Source organism: Rhea americana, unplaced genomic scaffold, assembly GCF_003343005.1.
Source record: "Rhea americana isolate MKP2758 unplaced genomic scaffold, rheAme1 scaffold_362, whole genome shotgun sequence".
NCBI classification, from domain to species: Eukaryota; Metazoa; Chordata; class Aves; order Rheiformes; family Rheidae; genus Rhea; species Rhea americana.
Window position 1 is genome coordinate 313868 of NW_028186493.1, and position 18322 is coordinate 332189.

At 44.9% G+C, this 18322-nt stretch overlaps 1 protein-coding gene across 1 annotated transcript; it reads left to right on the forward strand.

The window, feature by feature from the left end:
- Positions 1 to 365: 365 nt before the first annotated feature.
- Positions 366 to 17157, forward strand: KMO (kynurenine 3-monooxygenase). Its single transcript, XM_085312416.1, has 15 exons — positions 366 to 506; positions 1961 to 2030; positions 5800 to 5897; positions 6909 to 6998; positions 7642 to 7690; positions 8906 to 8993; positions 9933 to 10098; positions 10636 to 10707; positions 11308 to 11429; positions 13426 to 13573; positions 14039 to 14096; positions 14204 to 14286; positions 15282 to 15383; positions 15479 to 15538; positions 16144 to 17157. The coding sequence occupies exons 1-15, from the start codon at positions 453 to 455 to the stop codon at positions 16309 to 16311; spliced, it is 1428 nt and encodes a 475-aa protein (XP_085168542.1). The 5' UTR covers positions 366 to 452; the 3' UTR covers positions 16312 to 17157.
- The last annotated feature ends 1165 nt before the right edge of the window (positions 17158 to 18322 follow it).

Genomic DNA, 18322 nt, shown 5'->3' on the forward strand with positions numbered 1-18322 from the left:
GCAATATGTCTTTATTCCTTCTTCTCAGAGAAATGTGTGTGAGCAGTCAGCAAATACCAGGTGGCTGCAGTTCCCCCTGCTCAACACAGGCTGAAYGTTATGGGGGTGAGATGGGCAGGGAAGAGTGATGCTTGTAAATCAGAATTTCTTTACAAATTTCAAAAGAGGTCTTATAACAAAGTCTTGTTAAATAATACTACAGTCACACTAGAACAAATGAGCAGCTCAATGGGGCTAGTTTTATTGCCAGGCTAATTCCCTGGGGGTCTGGAGTGGAAGTGAAAAGTTGAATATTAACTAGGAAAGACGAAAGAAGGCATGACTCAGCCACTCACTTCCCTTCCTTTCTCCTCCCCTCTAGCAAATGTAGCACATCAGCAAAGTGAGAAGAGGCATTGGTTTCTCCAGGCGCAGTAGCAGTAAAAACTTGCTCCTCAGAGCCTGTCACAGCAATGAAGTCCGGTGATACAAAGGGGAAGAAAGTAGCCATTGTCGGAGGCGGTCTGGTAGGAAGTGCATTTTTTTGTCTCATTTGATTGCATTTGTCAGGGAGTCAGGGCCATGATGGTGTTGTTTGGTTATAGGCTGGGTGATTGCTCGGTTGAGCTGAGCTTAGATACGAAGATTTCTGGAAAGGTGGCCACATAAAAGTGAATTTGTCTATGCAGACAGCAAATGCAGCAGGGACAGGTCAGTGATAGCTGAGTGAAGAGATGCAGATGTTTGAAATGCAACCAACTCCTTTGTCTATTTTATCTTYCTCCTCTGTGGGAGGTTTACTTGCACATAGCACGGTTCATTCGCTGCTTTGTTTTGCAAATTAAGGAAGAAAATAGCTCCTCTCTTGAGTTCAAGTCTCAATACAACATTTTTTTCCCAGCATATTTTTCTTAAAATATTCCTCCTTTGGAGGATAGGATATTATCAAGGAGTTGGTTGAGTTACACCCATGGGAGGTAGCAAGCCGTTTTTTGTGCAGCTAGGCTGTCCTGCTAAGAGAATTGCTCTCTGAGATGATTTTAGAGACATCGCTAGTGTCTGTGGCAGACACTAGTGTAAGTGAAACATATGTTTGAGCCTRGTACGAGAGCTACAACACCTGCCTAGACTGGTATAAGCAAATAAATCCTGCTGCCCAAAGAGTACTTTTTTCTGGGGAAGGGATTTGGGAAGTGGAATAGTACTGCCTCAGGTACACTAAGTTACAGCCCTTGTTTGGGGATTACCCACRCAGCAATAGAGAATCGTTGCACCTTTAGAGGCCTGCTTCTTCTGTGAAGGCACACCACATGCTGGGAAAACACAAGTCAGGCTCTGCCTTTTCAAAAAGCCTTGAACAGGGCTAGCTGTGAGATTGTCTGGCATCTTGGCTATTTCTCATTTTAACCAAGTCACTCAGTAACGGGAAATACTTTGCAGGGACTGAGACTTGGTTACCTTCCACCTAATATAGGTGTATAACTACTAGGCTAAGAAAAAATACTGTCCTGCCTCCAGTCTTCGGGCACAATTTTCTTCCTTTGCTAACTGCAGGGTCGACTGACTGTAAAAGACAGCATGGAGTATCAAAACGCCTCAGTATCTTTTGAGATTTTTTATCTGGCCATTAGCTTCTTGGTCCCTGTGCTGCTGGAACAGAGTCCTGAAATAAAGAATCTGTAGTAGTTGTTCTAACATGGATTAATGGTGAAAATTAGAAACTCAGTGAGGTGGGATATAATGAAGACAGTGGCACCGCTTAAATAAAAAGCGGGGCGTATGTATGCTGTTTCTTTAAGGTAATATTTTGCTTTTGTACAGGTAGGCCAGGCTACCTTTCTGGAGTCAGTCAGCAGGGAAATGCTGCAGCACCCTGGATTCTATCAAGGAATATAAATATAGTTCACAGAGGAGTAGGGAGCTTCCAAGTAGAGAGAGAATTGTTCTGTACCCATGAAAATCCCTGGTCCTTCTCTTGTAGGTGGGTGCATTAAATGCCTGTTTCTTTGCTAGACGAGGTTTCCATGTTGAYGTTTATGAAGCCAGAGAAGGTAAGTCCAGCCTATTATTGTTTTATTAATATGTTGATGTCTCTTACAGCAGTTCCTGTAAAAAGTAAAAATGGAACTGCATGAGCACACTGAAACTGGAAAAAGAAAAAAAAATCTAAAGCATTTGTTTTGGGRTATTATTTTAACTCTTTCCTTTAGCTTCTGTGTGTGTTGGGGGGGAGCACACACAGTTGTTTTGTGTGGATAGAACATACCATTTAGTTGCTAAATTGTTTCCTTTTAAATATTGATTAAATTCTCCCCTTTGAAAGCTGGTCTCTGTTAAGAATTATAGGTTGGTGCCATTGACCCCAGCTGAGTCAGAAATTTGAGCAATCACTGTGGATAGCTGTTGTCTGTTAGGAATAAAAGCACTGACTTGACTTATAACCACTGTGATCAGTGGGAGGGAAGGCATGCTAGCAGCAAGAGTGGAAATGATTTGGGCTGGAAGAGCTGTCCTGCATTCTGTGTTTAGATGTAGTGAATCCACACGGAGTAAATAGGTTGACCTTGCCTTCTGATGAGGYTAGTGGCAAAGGCTCTCACTGGAAGAAAGCTACAACTTCAGAAACCATTGTGGAGGAAGTGGGAAGACTCGTGCAAGTGTGATAGCCTCACTGTTTTAAAGGACTTTTTGGCATGGAGCGGGTATTTTCATTTCTCAAAGCAATCTTCTGTGGCACACAGAAGTGTGTGACCCCCAGCAGGGCTGTCTGCTTTGGTAGAAACATGGCAGCATTTGTGTTTCTTAGATGGTATCTAAAAATCTGGAAAGTCACAAGATCTTCAGATAGCTGCACACCTCCCTGAAGAGATGGAGAGCACTTTGAGGAAGCCCCTAGCTTCCTCAGCACCACAGCAGAGAAGTAATTGAGCCCAGATGCTGGCTAAAAGAGAGAAAAAATATTTGCTTCCAGTATCAGCTCAGAGAAATAAAACCTGGCCAGAGATGACACATTAAATGACTGGTGAAAACAGCAGATGAAAATGATAATACGAAAGGTGAAATTCAATTTAGATGAATGTAAACAGAGGCGCTTGGGAAGAAGAATCCAACTTTACATATAAAATGCAAGCTCTGTCACAACTGTTACTGCTCAGGAAGACATTGCAGTGGGCAGTTCTGTGAAACTATTGCAGGCTGCACAAATCCCAGATGTGCCCATCTTGAGCTGTGGGCACAATTCTGGGGCTCTCATTGCAGAAAGAATGAGTTACAGCTGGAGAAAGTTCAAGGACAGGAAATGAGGGTGACCAAAGGTGCAGAATGGCTTTCTTATGAGGAATAACTAGTCAAGCTGAGACTCTTCAGAAAAAAAAAAAAAAAAAAAAGGCACATGAAGCAGGATATGGTAATGTTTGCAGTTCCTTCTAGCAGAAGCAGTAGCAGGCCTCAAGTGAATAAAGTATGTTGCAGATTCAAAACGAAAGGAAATGTTTCTTCTTATGTTAACTGTTTGCTCTAGGATGTCGTAGATGCTAAAAGTTACATGGATTTAGAAAGCCTCTGGACAAATTAATTGAAGAAAAGTCCATCCAGCTATCACTGCAAGGATAACACTTCTCCCCCCTGGAGTCCTGGCATGCAAATGTTTTTGAGGCTGGAAGAGTACTGTGGGGAAGCAGCACTACATGTCAGTCCTATTCTACTGTTCTTGAAACAGTAAATGTTGGTCACTGCCAGAGAAAGGATCTTAGCCTCTGTAGATCTGTGGTTTGTMAAGTATGGCCGTTCTTGCACGAGTTTTGAGTCAGGTGAATTTTGCCATTCAGTTGCTGAATTTAGGCCCGTTGCTCTTGCTGAAATGTGATCCATCTTGAAAATTACTGGGACAAGACTCTGTGCAATAAATACATACTTTTGGCTAGACAGTAATGCAAATCCAAATAAATTCATTTGAAAGAGCACATGTCAGTGCTTAAATATTTCTATCAGAATTTTAACAGTAACCAAGAACGTGACTGGGCAGTTTCCCAGGAATATGAGTTTGTGGTACTCAGTGGAGGATAAGAAGTTCCCAGGCATAAATTGTTCAACTGTCTTTGTTCAGAGGGAGAAATGGCTCTTACTGACAACATGTCCTATGGCAYTTGTGCAACTGTCATGATCTAGCAGTCCCTTCACAGCTCTCAGCAGCAGCAGCTGTTTCCTTGAGACTAGAAAAGGGACTGAGGAAGTGGCAGTCTAAGCTCTCTGTGGTGGTTTTCCTCCCCAGTTGCTCAGCTGTGTTCCCAACAGCTGAATGTGCCTTCTAACATCTGCCGCCTTTGCTGGATGTAAGACATGGGAGGCAGCATCTTTCACAAGGCAAGGACATCTCTGAGACAAGTCCTCTGCTGCCTCCTAATCTCACTTCTGCCCTTCATTATCAGGATCCTTCAATGTCTCCTCTCTGTCTTGCTTTGGAATTCTTTTTTTCAGATCTATGGACCAAATTCTCCCCTGAGCACGTACTTCGAGGAAGTTGTATTTTTATCCCAATGTGCTGAAGCCATATGTGCTGCCTCCTGGCACCTCAGAAAGCTTCAGCTACCGTCTCTGGCTACTGTTCTGTTGGCATATGTCTCTCATATGGACTCTTTATCCAGTGTCTCTTCACAAAAGTGAAGCCTTGCATCCCCTGCTCCCTAGGCTCTGGCCCTCCAGGGCTCTAACTAGCTCAAGCATGTCCTTCCCAATGCTCCTGTTTCTGGACACCTTTGTTAACGGTTCATATTGGGAGGGAGGGGTGAGGCATAAAAGCAAATTGTTACGGGTAGAATCGCTAAGGCACTGTTTTCCTCATGCAGCAAGAGAAATTGTACAGGTCCAGAAAAGAAGTTCTTCATACCGTCTTCTTTCTACAGTCTCCTTCAGTTCCCACTCTGTTTTGAACAGGGGAAGTTTTCTTCATTAATAGGGAATTAGAAAACATAAGTGACTCTAAAAATGTACAGAGATTCACTTAGAGATGGCAGGTTTCTCTCTGGCATCTCTGCATTGCATATCACACCAAGCAAGGCTTGCCCCATACGCCTGCCTCCAGGAGGCCTAAGAACAGCACAGTTTTTCACCGTCTCCCTCAGCTCTCTTAGCATAGCCTCGATACGAGTGGGATGTAGATGCAGTGACCATGCTAAATGCAGTGTAAGGAAGAATGCTGTTTTTAGATAAAACACTGTTCAAAACCGACACGTAAACAGTATCACTGAGCCTTGGGAAAACCTGGAGGCTATGCATTGCAGTTTTTTGAGAGATGTCAGCAGAAGGGCAGGTGATTCTTTGCTAGAGCCATCGTACAGATACCACCACTATAAATCAGTAAATGGTGCAGGTCCCACCTCAGCTGCAACTACACCATGGGATTGACCAGTAGTACCCTGATTCACATCAGACATCTGGAAAAGGAGAGAGCATATGTGACCTCTGAAAATATTACCTTCATAGTCAGGGCCCAGGAGGCAGAGTTATTTTTTTCCTGGCTGCTCTGCCTGTGGTCCAGCAGTCATGGTCCAGCTTTGGCAGGGGGGATGCTGTCATGGAGACCAGGGTCATATCAGAGAGAGTATGAGGAACTCTGGTTCTTCAGTGTCAGAGCTATGATTGTAGTCCAGCAAGGCTATGCGTTCAGTCACTGACTTTGCCCTGGAGCTGCCATGACTGCAGACCTCATCTTGGCCTGATGTCGCTGTGGAGATTTCAGGAGAGACAGCCCCGCCTGGGGTCTTGCCTGCTCAGGAGGTATTGGCATTCGTGTAACCCACTCCTCTTTCTCTTTCCTTGCAGATATCCGGGTTGCGAGTTTTACCCGTGGCAGAAGCATTAACTTGGCGCTCTCCCACAGAGGACGCCAGGCCCTCAAAGCTGTAGGGATGGAAGATCAGGTACCCTCCTCCTTTCCCATTAAGATGCTGTTAACGTAGGCTGGTGATGGATGGGCCCTCTCTGTTCTGCTCCCTAAGCACCAAGGTGTCACTGCAGGGGTAGGTTTGCTTTCGTGAGGGCTGAGGTAAACCTATCCTGCAGCGTGTCAGCAGCCTGGCTCTCTACTGCCTTGTGGCACAGGGCTCGTTCCCTTGCCCTGGGGGCCAGAATCCTGATCCCCAAGTAGCTGGGGTCCTGCTGAGGCCTGCAGACTTTGTGACAGTGGGTGCTCACCAGTCATGTCACCCCYCCGTGAGATCACCAGACAAACAGCTTCTTCCAGTGTTTACCTCCCCTCTGTGCTCATTTCCCTCTTGGAGGGTGAGGTCAAACATGGCAGAAGTCAGTGAAATCCCCAAATATGCAAGCAGAAAGTGAAAGCTGATTTCACCTCTGAAATGCTCAGATTTGTATTTTCTCATAAATCCTCTAGCTTTGGGCCTGCCCTTTTCACTACCTTCCTCAATGGACTCTGGAGTGGTGCCTGGGCATGCTATGATTTCTTTATACTGCACTTGGCTCAGAGCCTAGCCTCTTCTCCAGAGTGCTCAATGCCATTTAAAATCCAGATGTTCACACCGGAGTGATCTTTATGCCTGCCCCCCCCCCCCCAATCCGTGTAGAGAAGAAACCCAGGTTTTGACAGCTCATATCCCAAGATGTAATTTGGCTCTGATTCCCCCAGCTCCTATACCCTGGGATTTTTGCTTTTGGTCCAAAAATCACTTACCTCTGATTTTTGTGAGAATGAGCTTGTAAATTATCTCAATAAAATGTAAACCTTTCCTTAGTAACCTTGCTGATGACACAAAAGTATATGAGCACAGAGCATCCCATTTTGCTGGTTCTGGCTCAGTTTGTCACACTGGATACGGTGTTTAAGGGCGGGGGGGATGATGTTAGTGGTTTGTGTCCTGGTCTTTAGCAACTCAGCAGCTGGAAGACTGAAGCCTGTTCGCTTTCAATTTTAGATTGTGTCCAAAGGCATTCCTATGTGGGCAAGAAGGATACATACACCTACAGGGAAAAAGTATTCAATCCCCTATGGAAAGAAGAACCAGGTACTGGTGTCCTACTGTCATTTCTGAGTACCTTTGAAATTGTTTACAACTGTGTGATGGGTAGCAGTTGCCCACAGAACAGGGATTAAGGTGCATCCACAAAGATTGAGGTAACAGCATTCCAGAAAGAAATTCATTTACCCCCATCCAGTAGCAGGATTTGCTACTTTCCTATCCTGAGAAAATAGATGATATTCATTTTATACATTATCAGATCTGTCTGCAAGCCTTTTACTGATGTGGCTGCATGTGCCTCCAAATAGCTTTTGTTTGTTTTTTTAATACATAAAGCACACAGATTTTGATTCCCATAACTCTTTACTTATAACTCTTCAATTCTCATAACTCTTCTCTGGCAAGGATACAATGATACAATACAGTTGGGTCAGCCTTGTTTCAATTACCTTCCTCTTCTCTTCCCCCATTTCATAGTAGGCAGATCACTGCTGGAAAATGTATACAAGCTGGTGGTCATACTCTTAGAAAAAATGGTGTAAGAGGGGAGCGGACTGAAGTATGTGTCCCAGGTTCAGGGGGGGTGTCCTGGGACTCTTTGAGGAGGTAGTTCTTCTCATATGTTTGTACAAAACAGTCTTCAGAAATACTTCCTCATCATAAACTCATCATTTATTTGTTTTTGCAGTACATTCTCTCTGTGGACAGAGCAAATCTAAACAGAGAGCTATTAACAGGTAAGTTTCCAGGTCTTTTTGTGAATACTTGTATGCTCTTTGCACTGAGAATTTAGAGTTTGTCCTAAGAAAATAAAGTTTGCTTTAAGAACCCATTTTAAACACTGTTGATCCAAGAATCAAATGCCTGACAGACTCTGTACATGGAAGAAGCAAAAACAACAGATATGAAACAAAATACAAGCAAAGAGCATCTTTTGAAGTTAGAGATGTAAAGATTTGGTGAGGTTGTTTCTTCTGTTGTTAATTATGTGCCCTGCATAGGAGTGAGGTGAATAGGAACAATAAGCCATCTTCTGAGTGTACGAGTTGCTAGTTGAACAGTTTGCTGAGTTTGGACCCGCCTGATGAATTTAGTAAGAAAAACATTATCCCTTTTACCTTTGTGGTCAGCCAAAACACAGTATCTGGCAGGGTTTTAAAAAAATTTTTGATGAGAAACTGCTGTCTTAGATGCAGTTCTGTCTGYATACAGAAATGTGAAAGTCCTGTTCCCTTGAACACATGCTTTCCTCAGAACTGTGTTGACCAAAGTTTCTACAGTCACATCTGGAGGTGCTTTACTGTCTTCTCTTTCTCCCTATGTGCTGTTTTTCTGTTGCTTTTCTTATACAAAAATATATTAAAACAACTCCCTGTGAGGCCTTTCTGCATACGCAGAAATTCCTGAACAGCTTTCCTTGCATTTGCCCCTTGAGTGGAGGGCCCTGTTGTTTCAGTTCCCTCAACTCTTGCAAGAGTTTATTATTCAGAATTATTTGAGCTCAAGAAGGAAAGATATCTCCTCATCTTCTCCACGTTCTGTGACATTTTCTGCAACTTGTGAGTATTATCTGAGTAGAAATTACAGCATGTGGCAAAATGTGAAATCTGTGCAGTCAAGGTCAAATTTCTCCAAATTTCCCATTGACTGCAGATGCTGCTTTCAGTCCTGAAGTACGATGGTAGTCATGATGGACACAGTTGAATATTCATGGTATTATGGCGAAGAGAGAACTCTCATAGAATTTTTGAATATTCATGGTATTATGGCGAAGAGAGAACTCTCATAGAATTTATAAATAATTTTTACCAGATTTAACAAAATATAACTCTAGTGCATGCTGCCCCCCTCCTACTATTGCTCTAATAGTAAAAGTCTTTGTAATTTTGGGATCCCATGGAAATATTTTGGGTCAATACAACTCTCTATTTTCTTGCCTTTTCTTTTCACAGCTGCAGAGAAGTGCTCCAACACTAAACTGTACTTTGGACACAAACTCCTGGAGTGCAATGCAGAGTTAGGGACATTGACCATTAAAAGGTAATCCCTGTACAGGTCTGGGATAAAGTACTGTTCTCAGTTACTTTTTGCTTAATAAGTCATAAAAGCTCAAACAATTGAGCAATGTCAGTTTAAAACTAGTGTTATTCCTGAGTGGACAAAAGTTGGCATCTGCTTTGAGAGGCAGAGACATCAAAGCAGGGTTCACAGAGAGGTTAAAAATGTTTAAGCAATTCCCTAACCTCTCAGTGGACCAACAATAAGCTAGATACACATTTGCTGATCTGTGCAGGAATAAATGTCTTTCTTTGCAGCATTGTTTTTCAGGCTGTGGCAGGGGCAGATTGCTCTTTAAGGAGAGCAGGTGATGACCTTGTGGCATAGTTGCTCTACGTTCTGATTATGCTTCCATCTCAGTTGGACAAAAACAGCCTGCTGAGTCTCTAATGTGTGCATCCTCTTAGGAAACCTACATGGCCATTTTTTTGAAACTATCAAATCATTCTAACTGGCACTGATATGTTATATCAAACCCATCAGAGCTCAGAAACTCCACGTTTTTGGCATTAGTGCAGACTTGTGTGTGACAGGCTTTGGAAAGGTTAGTTTCTTGATTTGAAATCTTGGGATCATGCTTTTTAGGACTCTTGGGGCCCTGGGAGTTACCTGCAAATACAGGCTCTGCGAAGTAACAACATTATATCAACAGTGTTTATTACATGTTTGGATATATATGGTAGAGTTTTTGACAGCTTTTGACAGTCTACAAAATAATTATTTTTTATAACACTGATCTTCCTAGTTAATGAAAACCAGTCTCTCCATACCCTAGAAGATTAAAAATACTGCAGGTCATGCAGTCATTTTTGCAGCAATATTACACAAAAATAATCTTCTGCACTCAGTAATGTTGGACTGGTACACTGACCCAACCTAGTGTTTATGACAATGTTATTCTAATTGACTCTTGCTTCTCAGTTCTGACCAGCCACCCATGGAAGTCACTTATGATCTCATTGTGGGATGCGATGGAGCCTTCTCAACCGTCAGAAAGCAGTTCATGAGGCAAACGYGCTTTAACTACAGTCAGGAGTACATCCCTCATGGCTATATGGAGCTGACCATCCCCTCCAAGGATGGAGATGTAAGTGTCTGTCCCAGGGGTTGCCACAGCCTTCTCAGGTGTGATACCTCATTCTTGTCTCATGATGGCTCTGCTACAGCAGCTCTAGAGAAACTCATTTCTCACGTGAGGCTCAGCCCCAGCCTCCTAARAGATTAAAGCTATCCAGTGAGAAAGCAGGCATCTCTCTCTGCCAGTGGTGGGGCCAATGTTTTGGACCAGGCTGTAGAATTCCCTGATACTAAAGGGTCTACCCCAGGCTGGTGAAGATTAACTCCAGCTCAAGGAAATATGGGAAGGTGTCTGTGGGGACATCAGTGATGACAAACCAGCCTGTTTTCCCTCCTCTTTCCTCCTGCCATGTTTCTCACTGAAGCATCAGGTACTTTCCCTCCCCCGTGGGGAGGGGCCCTGTGATCATTGCATCCTCTTGTGGAGTAAGAGGATAGGAACTAGTGAGCTAATACAGAAGGAAACCAGTGAATGGTCTGGGGGAGCTGAGCAGAGCTGATCAGGGCACTAAGTGTTTTTTTTTTTTTTTTTTTTTTCTCCTTACAGTTTGCCATGGAACCAAACTACCTCCATATCTGGCCAAGAAACACCTTCATGATGATTGCACTGCCTAATATGGTAACAGCTCATGGCCACGCTCCCTTGGGGCATGGGATGGGGCTTGGGGAAATGAACTCACTGCAGTGGCAAATGCAGCACGAGCTGGGGGCAGGAGGGATCACGTCTGCTTAGAGAATTCCCAGATCAGAATTCCAGGCTTTTCTAGGCATCTGACAGACTGTGGATGGGTGAAGCGCAGTGCCCCAAGAGATGGCTGTGCCCCACTGGGCTGAACAGGTACCTGGGCAGCTTCTGTTCTTTATCCATTCACCCACGCCCACAGGAGCCCACCAGAAAACCAGAGCTCTACAGCTGAATGATACAAATCAGATGCAAGAGTGTCAGAGGGATATGCCAAGCCCAATCTCTAGCAGGACACACATTGCTTTTTTCTGCTTCCCCCTCATTCCCTTTTTTTTTCATGCCTTCAATTTGGTGCTCTCTAGCATGTATAAACACATCATAGGAAATGGGCTGTTGGTATTCATTTCCCACTGTGCAAGCTGGTCACTGTGATTCCTGAATGACAGAAATACTGGGCACTGTGCTGCTGATCCAGGCATCAGATATTCTCTTTGATGTCTTGTTTTTTTCTAAATCTCCTCTCTTGATTGGTAGGACAAGTCCTTCACCTGCACTCTCTTCATGCCCTTTGAAGAATTTGAGAACCTCACAACTGGCGAGCAAGTACTGGATTTTTTCCAGACCTACTTTCCAGATTCAATTCCCCTCATTGGAGAGTAAGTGTTCTCATCTCTTTTTCTTGCTAATCAGGACAACACTGTAAAAGGCAGGGAATGTGTCCACACAGACCAGGGGGCTGCAAACACTCTCTTCAGCTTTCTGGTGAAGCTCCATAGCCTGTAGGTCTAAAAGAGGTGGGGAATGAGCTCACTGGAACTCATTTCTTCATTGGAATAATGAGCTTGTGATACGGCAGGAACCGGCCCTGTCCCTCGAGTGTGTGGATGATATATGAGTGGTGCCTTGCACAAAAGCTAACAGGCCAGGCCTTCTGCTGCACTGTGGTCCCTCTGTTCTTCAGGCAGTGCAAAGTGGCTGGGTAGTGGCTGGCAGGCCCCTGCTACCTCTAGACTTGCAACTCTTAACCTGGCACTGGAGACGAGCAGGAAGAGCATGTCCCATGCTTTAAGGTGCTGTGAGCAGGGCCGACGTATCATGAGAATATAGTGGCAATCAGTGATTCAGAGCTAGAAGAGAAGTATCCTGGGGTACATATCCTCTCCCAGTGCGTGTATTGCTCTGTTTACATGGTGGAGCTTTAAGAGGAGGTGGACCATCCCCAGTGAAGCTTGGGAACTTCAGGATAATTGCTATTAAGTTTCAAAAACTTACCAATGAAGCTGTTTTTAAACTTGAGGGATGCTATATGGATTAGTTGTTCGTAAGCTGTGTTTTCCTGATGACAGAGTTTGGTGGGTAAAGTGACTCCACTAAAGCTGAGTAAAAGGTCATGTTTTGAAATCAGTAGCACAAAGGCAATCCTGCTGTTCAAATAGTTGGGAAGTGTGTTGAGATTTTAACAGACTGGACTAGCAGGTATCATGCTTGGTAAAAAGCAAACAAGCAAAAACGCTGGGCTGACTAAAAGTCTGATGCTTATCGATTGCAGGGCTAAAATAAATATTGGGCTTGTGAGGTATGAGAGCAAGTGGTTCTCAGCGGTGTGCTACTCCCTGTGTGGTGTGGGCCCTGGTTGGTTCTCACTGCTGAACATACAGCACAAGGGCAGCAGCATGGAGCTGGTGCCCTGCCCTTGGGCACGGTGCGTCCCACTCCTCCTGAGTTTCCCAAAGGCAGGGAGGGCTGTGACCTGTGTCGAGTCCAGACAACAGTTTCTCTGTTCAATGTGTCCTCACTCCCCTGCAAATAACAAAGCGCCACAGCTGCTGGAGTTCCACACAGTGTTATTAATACTTCTGCTTTGTAACATAGCTATTATGGGCTTTCTTCAGCTGATATTAAGCTGTATTAAGTAGCTTCCTTTTCTCTTTAGTCTGTATCATGGACCTTTCATATAAATTTAGGAACACGGATATCCTCTGGATATATCCTTCCTACAGTGACAGCATCCACAGGTGTTCACAGTAAGAGGACTGATGTCCATGAAATTCTTACCCCTGGGGAAGTTGTGTGTGCAGACCTTAACATGTAGACAAAATATTTGGTCCATTTGAAGTCCAACATTCATGTGTGTGCACACATACTGTGCAAGTGCCTGGCAGAGCATTTAAAGAGCTACCAAACTCCTGGATCTCAGAGAACCTTTAAGCACGTACTTGATCCTCATTAGACCCAGGTTTTTGAGCAGATGTGGCATTTTGCTGAATGGAGATGGTTGCRCTTGCACAGCCCCATCTTTCACTGTGATTCTGAGATAGGAGTGAAGAGTACACAGTGTTAGTAGGATCTTTACCAAGACTGGTCTGATTGTGGTGTGCCTGTGGGAAGCAAAGCTATCGCTTTTATGAAATCACATGACACCACATACCTATTGCATCCTTGCTTAACTCATATGGTGAAGTTAATGAAGTAGGTGTTCTGGCTACCATATTTTTTTCTAGCATAAATATCTCAATGAATAGGTGTTGTTTTTGCACTCCAAGGCTGACCGAAAACCAGTGACCCTGGCTTTCTGAGCTTGGACACGGCATGAATTGTTCTCATTGCCTCTTGTGGTACCACCAAGTGAAATATCTGTTGTTTTGCCTGAAGGCGAGAGCTGAAGCGTGATTACTTTTTGCTGCCAGCCCAGGCCATGATATCTGTGAAGTGTTCTTCCTACCACATTGCTTCCCGGTGTGTGTTAATGGGAGATGCTGCGCATGCGGTTGTGCCCTTCTATGGGCAAGGCATGAATGCGGTAAGTCCATGGTCTTTCTTGGGCTGCATCTGCCAGGTCTTCACTCTTTTCATCCAGAAATGCCTGTTTTTAGAGTGTAACTACAGAGCATTTGAGGGCTGGCTTGTCCCATGGTCTAGCATCCTGTGCGTTTGGTGGGTGTTGAATTCCACCCAACTGTTTGTCCATTAACTCAGGGATCCACCTGTGGATTCTGGGGAGCAGAGGACGGGGTGGTGCTGTCTGCTCATGAGGCCTGAGAGGATGATTCATCAGGGGAGTCCAAGGCTGTAGAGAAAGGCAAATTCCTACCATTTTTTCTACAACATCCTTGGTGATGTGCCCTGCAGGAAGAATCCTGCTCTGAAATAGAGTGGTCAGTGTGATCCCACACGTGTGAATAGGCTGTGCTTGCTAAGCATCCATGAGGGTATTTCTCTTAAACGTGATTCCTGATATTTATTAACCTTCCAATTTTTCCCTCAGGGCTTTGAGGATTGTTTGGTTTTTGATGAGTTAATGGACCAGTTCCACAATGACTTTGGTGAGTGAGACGGCAGGGGCAGGAGTGAGAGCAGAGTGGGAGTCCTCTGCTGTTCAAAGCAGACTGGCAACCCTGTGGAGCTAACTGGTGCTGCTGCCTTTTCTTAGGTGTTTGCCTTCCCGAGTTCTCCAGGCTGAGGGTACCAGATGACCATGCGATCTCAGATTTAGCCATGTACAACTATGTAGAGGTAAATGAGCAATGCACAGACTCTGTAGGTGATGGGCTCTGTCTGTGCAGCGACACGCTGCTTTGTTAATCAAGGAATCTGCACTTGAGCAGGGAGAAGGAAGAGCAGAATATCTGAGTCCTCCAAGTCCTGCCAGTTTTACTGTGCTAAGGAGATTCCCGTGTCTGTGTGTTTTCTTATAGCTCTGTGCTGGGGATGCTCTGCCTCTTTATGGAGGCCTGAGTACTTGGGCAAAAGGAGATTTGACAGCTAAGAGATGGCTTTGGATGCCACTCTCCTGCTCACTAATGCATGTGCATATCATCATGCAATGATGGCAGTGCAGATGTGGGCACTGTTTTCTCTAATCGTGATTTCCCAGAACCTTTACTGAAATGAGGAGGGAAACCATGATGGAGAAGGCTGAGCAGAGAGCCAGTTCTCCATCTGAATGGCAAAGAGCGGAGTTGAGGAGAGCATTGTGGAAGCAGAGCAGGAGCACTTGTATGGAAGTTGAAACAGGTTCCTGGGTCTTGGCAACTTTAAGAGCATGACTGCATTGGCCTCTCTTCTCTCCCCTGATGGGATGCCTGCCAGGGCACCAAGTAGCCTGTAATGCTCTGTAGGCTGTGGCAAGGATATGAGCAGGGGCTCTGGTGAGGCCAAGGTTGTTCACTGCTTGTTCTCAGCATTCACGTGCAGGATGGCTCCCTCACCTTGGCTTACCAGTTAACTGATTTTGGATATTCCCTTAGACCTTCTAAGAAGGGGAGTGATGCACTCAGCAAACTATGTGCCTGTGCTACATGTCATGGTTCACTGCTTGTTTGCTGCCACCACTGGCAGTCCTCACACTAATGTAATTTAGCCTAAGCTTTTGAATGACCCTAGGGCTGGGGAGGCTCTGCTCCTGTAGCATTACTCCCCATGATAGTGAGAGCTCTGGGAAAAGCTAGCAAGGAGCAGGGATGTCTTCCACGAGAGCTTGCAAACTAGTGATTGTTGATCTGTTGCAGATGCGAGAGCATGTGAATTCAATGTGGTTCATTTTCCGAAAGCACGTAGACGACTTCCTCCACACCCTCATGCCTTCCACTATCGTCCCGCTGTACACCATGGTAATGCCAACTCCTCTGTCCCTGCTTCCCTGATCTCCTGCCATGGGTTATTCCAGCTTCCTCTGAGATAGTGACCAGCTTTTGCTGTCTGTTAGGTCACATTCACCAGAATTCGCTACCATGAAGCATTGCAGCGCTGGAAGTGGCAGAAGAAGGTTAGTCAGAGCTAGTGTCCATCCTCTCTGTGTGAGGACACTCATGAGCTTTGCATCCTGCGTGCTAGCACCGCTCAGTTGTGGGGATGAGAGTTTGATGACATTGCCAGGCGGATGCTAAGCAGGCATTAAGGCTCTCCAGTTGTTTGAGAGCAGCCCGGAGGGCTCCACACTACATACAGGGTAACACACCTTCCCTGCTTGTGTTTCACATCTCCTCACTTGTAGCTGGAGCAGGGAGTTCCCTTGCTTTTGGAGCTGCTCCTTTACTGTGCATCGTTAGTATGGCTGGTGTTGTCTTGTCACTGTGTTGGGCCAGGGCTACTATTTCAGTTGGCATCAGGTAGAGGAGTGCTGTGGGGCTGTTTGGGTGGGAGGTTTCCCTAGCTGTCCTGCCCTTGGACTTGTTTGCAGTAGGGGCAGAAGGTGATGCAGCATGAAAGCAGTGGGAGATGACCTGTTTTAGCTCCCCATGCTATGTGCAGCTATGTGGCAGCTCTTGGTCCTGCTTGGGAAAAAGGAATGGAGGTCTGGAGCCTTCTTCCTGTGCCTGCAAGGTAGGAGCAAACTTCTGACAACACCTAGATTTCTTCTTATACTTGCAGGTAATTAATCGAGGGCTCTTTGTCATGGGGGCAGCAGGACTGGGTGGCATGTACCTGCTAATAAAGCGGCTGGCACGGGATACTGACTTCTGCGTGGAAAACCTGTGGGGCTGGTCCTATTATCTCAAGAATATTGGAAATTTTTCCTTCAACACACAAGTGGCTTAAATGTAAGGGGAGCTCCTACATGGAATAAAGTGACGGCACGGGCTGTTGGCTCACTTCAGTGATATTTCTCTTGGGATATGACCTGGGTCCTGTAACCCCACCTTTTCCTCCTCTTCCTCTGAGAAGTGGCACTCTCTCTCTGTCTCCCTCAGTAAGAGGAGCTGGTCAGGGGCACAGAGTGCCAAGACAGCCTGTGCAGGACCCAGTATTTTCCACTAAGTGCAGCAGCCTTGCTTCTTGAAGTGATGTTGCACATCATGAGCTGGGCAAGTGATCTGTGTTGAGCAACAAGGGGAAGGGCAAGATAACCACTTAAATTGGCCAGGGTGTCTCAGTCTGTACTACTGAGTTCTGTTCTTACCAAAATCCAGTCTTTCCCTCCTTTTTATCTCCCAATACACCTTTGGAAGTAGCTTATCTCAACCGGTTCTTGGTTCCCAGTTGGCTTGGAGATATCTTCCAGTATCTCAGGGTGATGATGTTCATATTCAGGAGGTTTGGCTCACAGATGTGAGACTGCTTAATGCACTAGCACTTCTAGCATTGAACAGACTCATAGCATCACAAAGTATCTCTCCTGGGTGGACATACCTGGTCAGAAGCTTCCTACTGATTTTAGACAAGCATTACCTCAGGAAAGAGGTAGTCCTGTCAAGAATGGATTTGCACTCCTGCATTACTATTGTCTTCAGCAAAGGCATTCAGAGCCTTGTTTTAGGGCATTCTGGGAAGTTCGCCCCTCTTAAATTGCTCTGTTTCTGAAATAACTTAGTTGCATGAATCTGTTGAACATATCCTTGTTACATTGTTGATATCTTCCACATAAATTAAAAGATGGACCACACTTTAAGAATGCCTATGTATTTTGTTTACAATTTTTGTATTTGAAAATATTTAAAATGTGTAACCCTTCTCTTTTGCTTTTCTATCAAGACACATTTCTTTGTGTCACATTGAACAGTCACCAAGCCAATAAAAGCAGCTCTGTGCTTTCAGCTTGCGTATGTGTGCATGAGCATGCATTTATGTGCACACTAGTGTCTTATAAGCTGTGCTTAGATGTGCTATATTTCAGGTGAACTTGAGAACATGAGCTACTTGAGACTCAGAAATAGTGTTTGGAGGAGTTTGCTTTAAACTGCTCAGCCAGTTTCCTTTTTTTTCCCCACGCCCCCCAAAGTCAAAAAATGTAATTCATTTATTCTTGGCGGAAACGAAACAACTTAAAGCAGATTCTGGGACAGTGCTTGAAACCTAGAGAAAGGACCATTTCACATCTGACTGAGAAATATTTCTGATTTTTGCAAGCAAGTCTCCATAGATTGCTTGACTAATTCTTCAGGCTAAAGCAAAGACCAACAGGCCTGAAGGACCTGTATTTCTTGGTACAGTTTTAGTTCCCTGCCTCTTGTCCTCCCTACTAGACATGGAGAGCTGATCTTTCCATTCTTGAAGACTCTTAAAACATCCTGCCTCAATTCTTTCCTCTCCTGGACTTCAGTCTAGCTCAATCAGCATAGCTGAGTCATTTCTCAGGAATTCTCTAATGTGCTTGTCTCTCTCCTCTGCACCATCTCCAGCAGCTCCATATATTGCTCACCATGTCTCCTGGTGGTTTTGGGAAGGAGTGGGTGGGTATAGCACCATTCAGCATGGGGAGAGATGGTCCATCATTCAGCAGATGGCTCTGTGACCTCTCCTACCAAAGCACACTACAACAGATACTAAACCTCTGCAGAGGCTTGAGGCTGTGCAAGAGAAATCTTCTGCATGTTATCAAATGCTTGGGAGCTACACTGAGTCAGGGAGTTCCTGAGCTTAGAATAGTTACAGGCTGGAAGAGTACTGAGGGAAGTGTCAGGCATGCTTTCCCTCTTCTTACCCTGCCTAGATGCTCACTCACACGCACTGTTGAAGAACAGGAAAATAGCCAAAATTAACCTTTGATCTGACATGGTACAGCTGCTGTTATGTTTAAGGTATCTTGTATATAACCTGCCAGCAAGGAAAA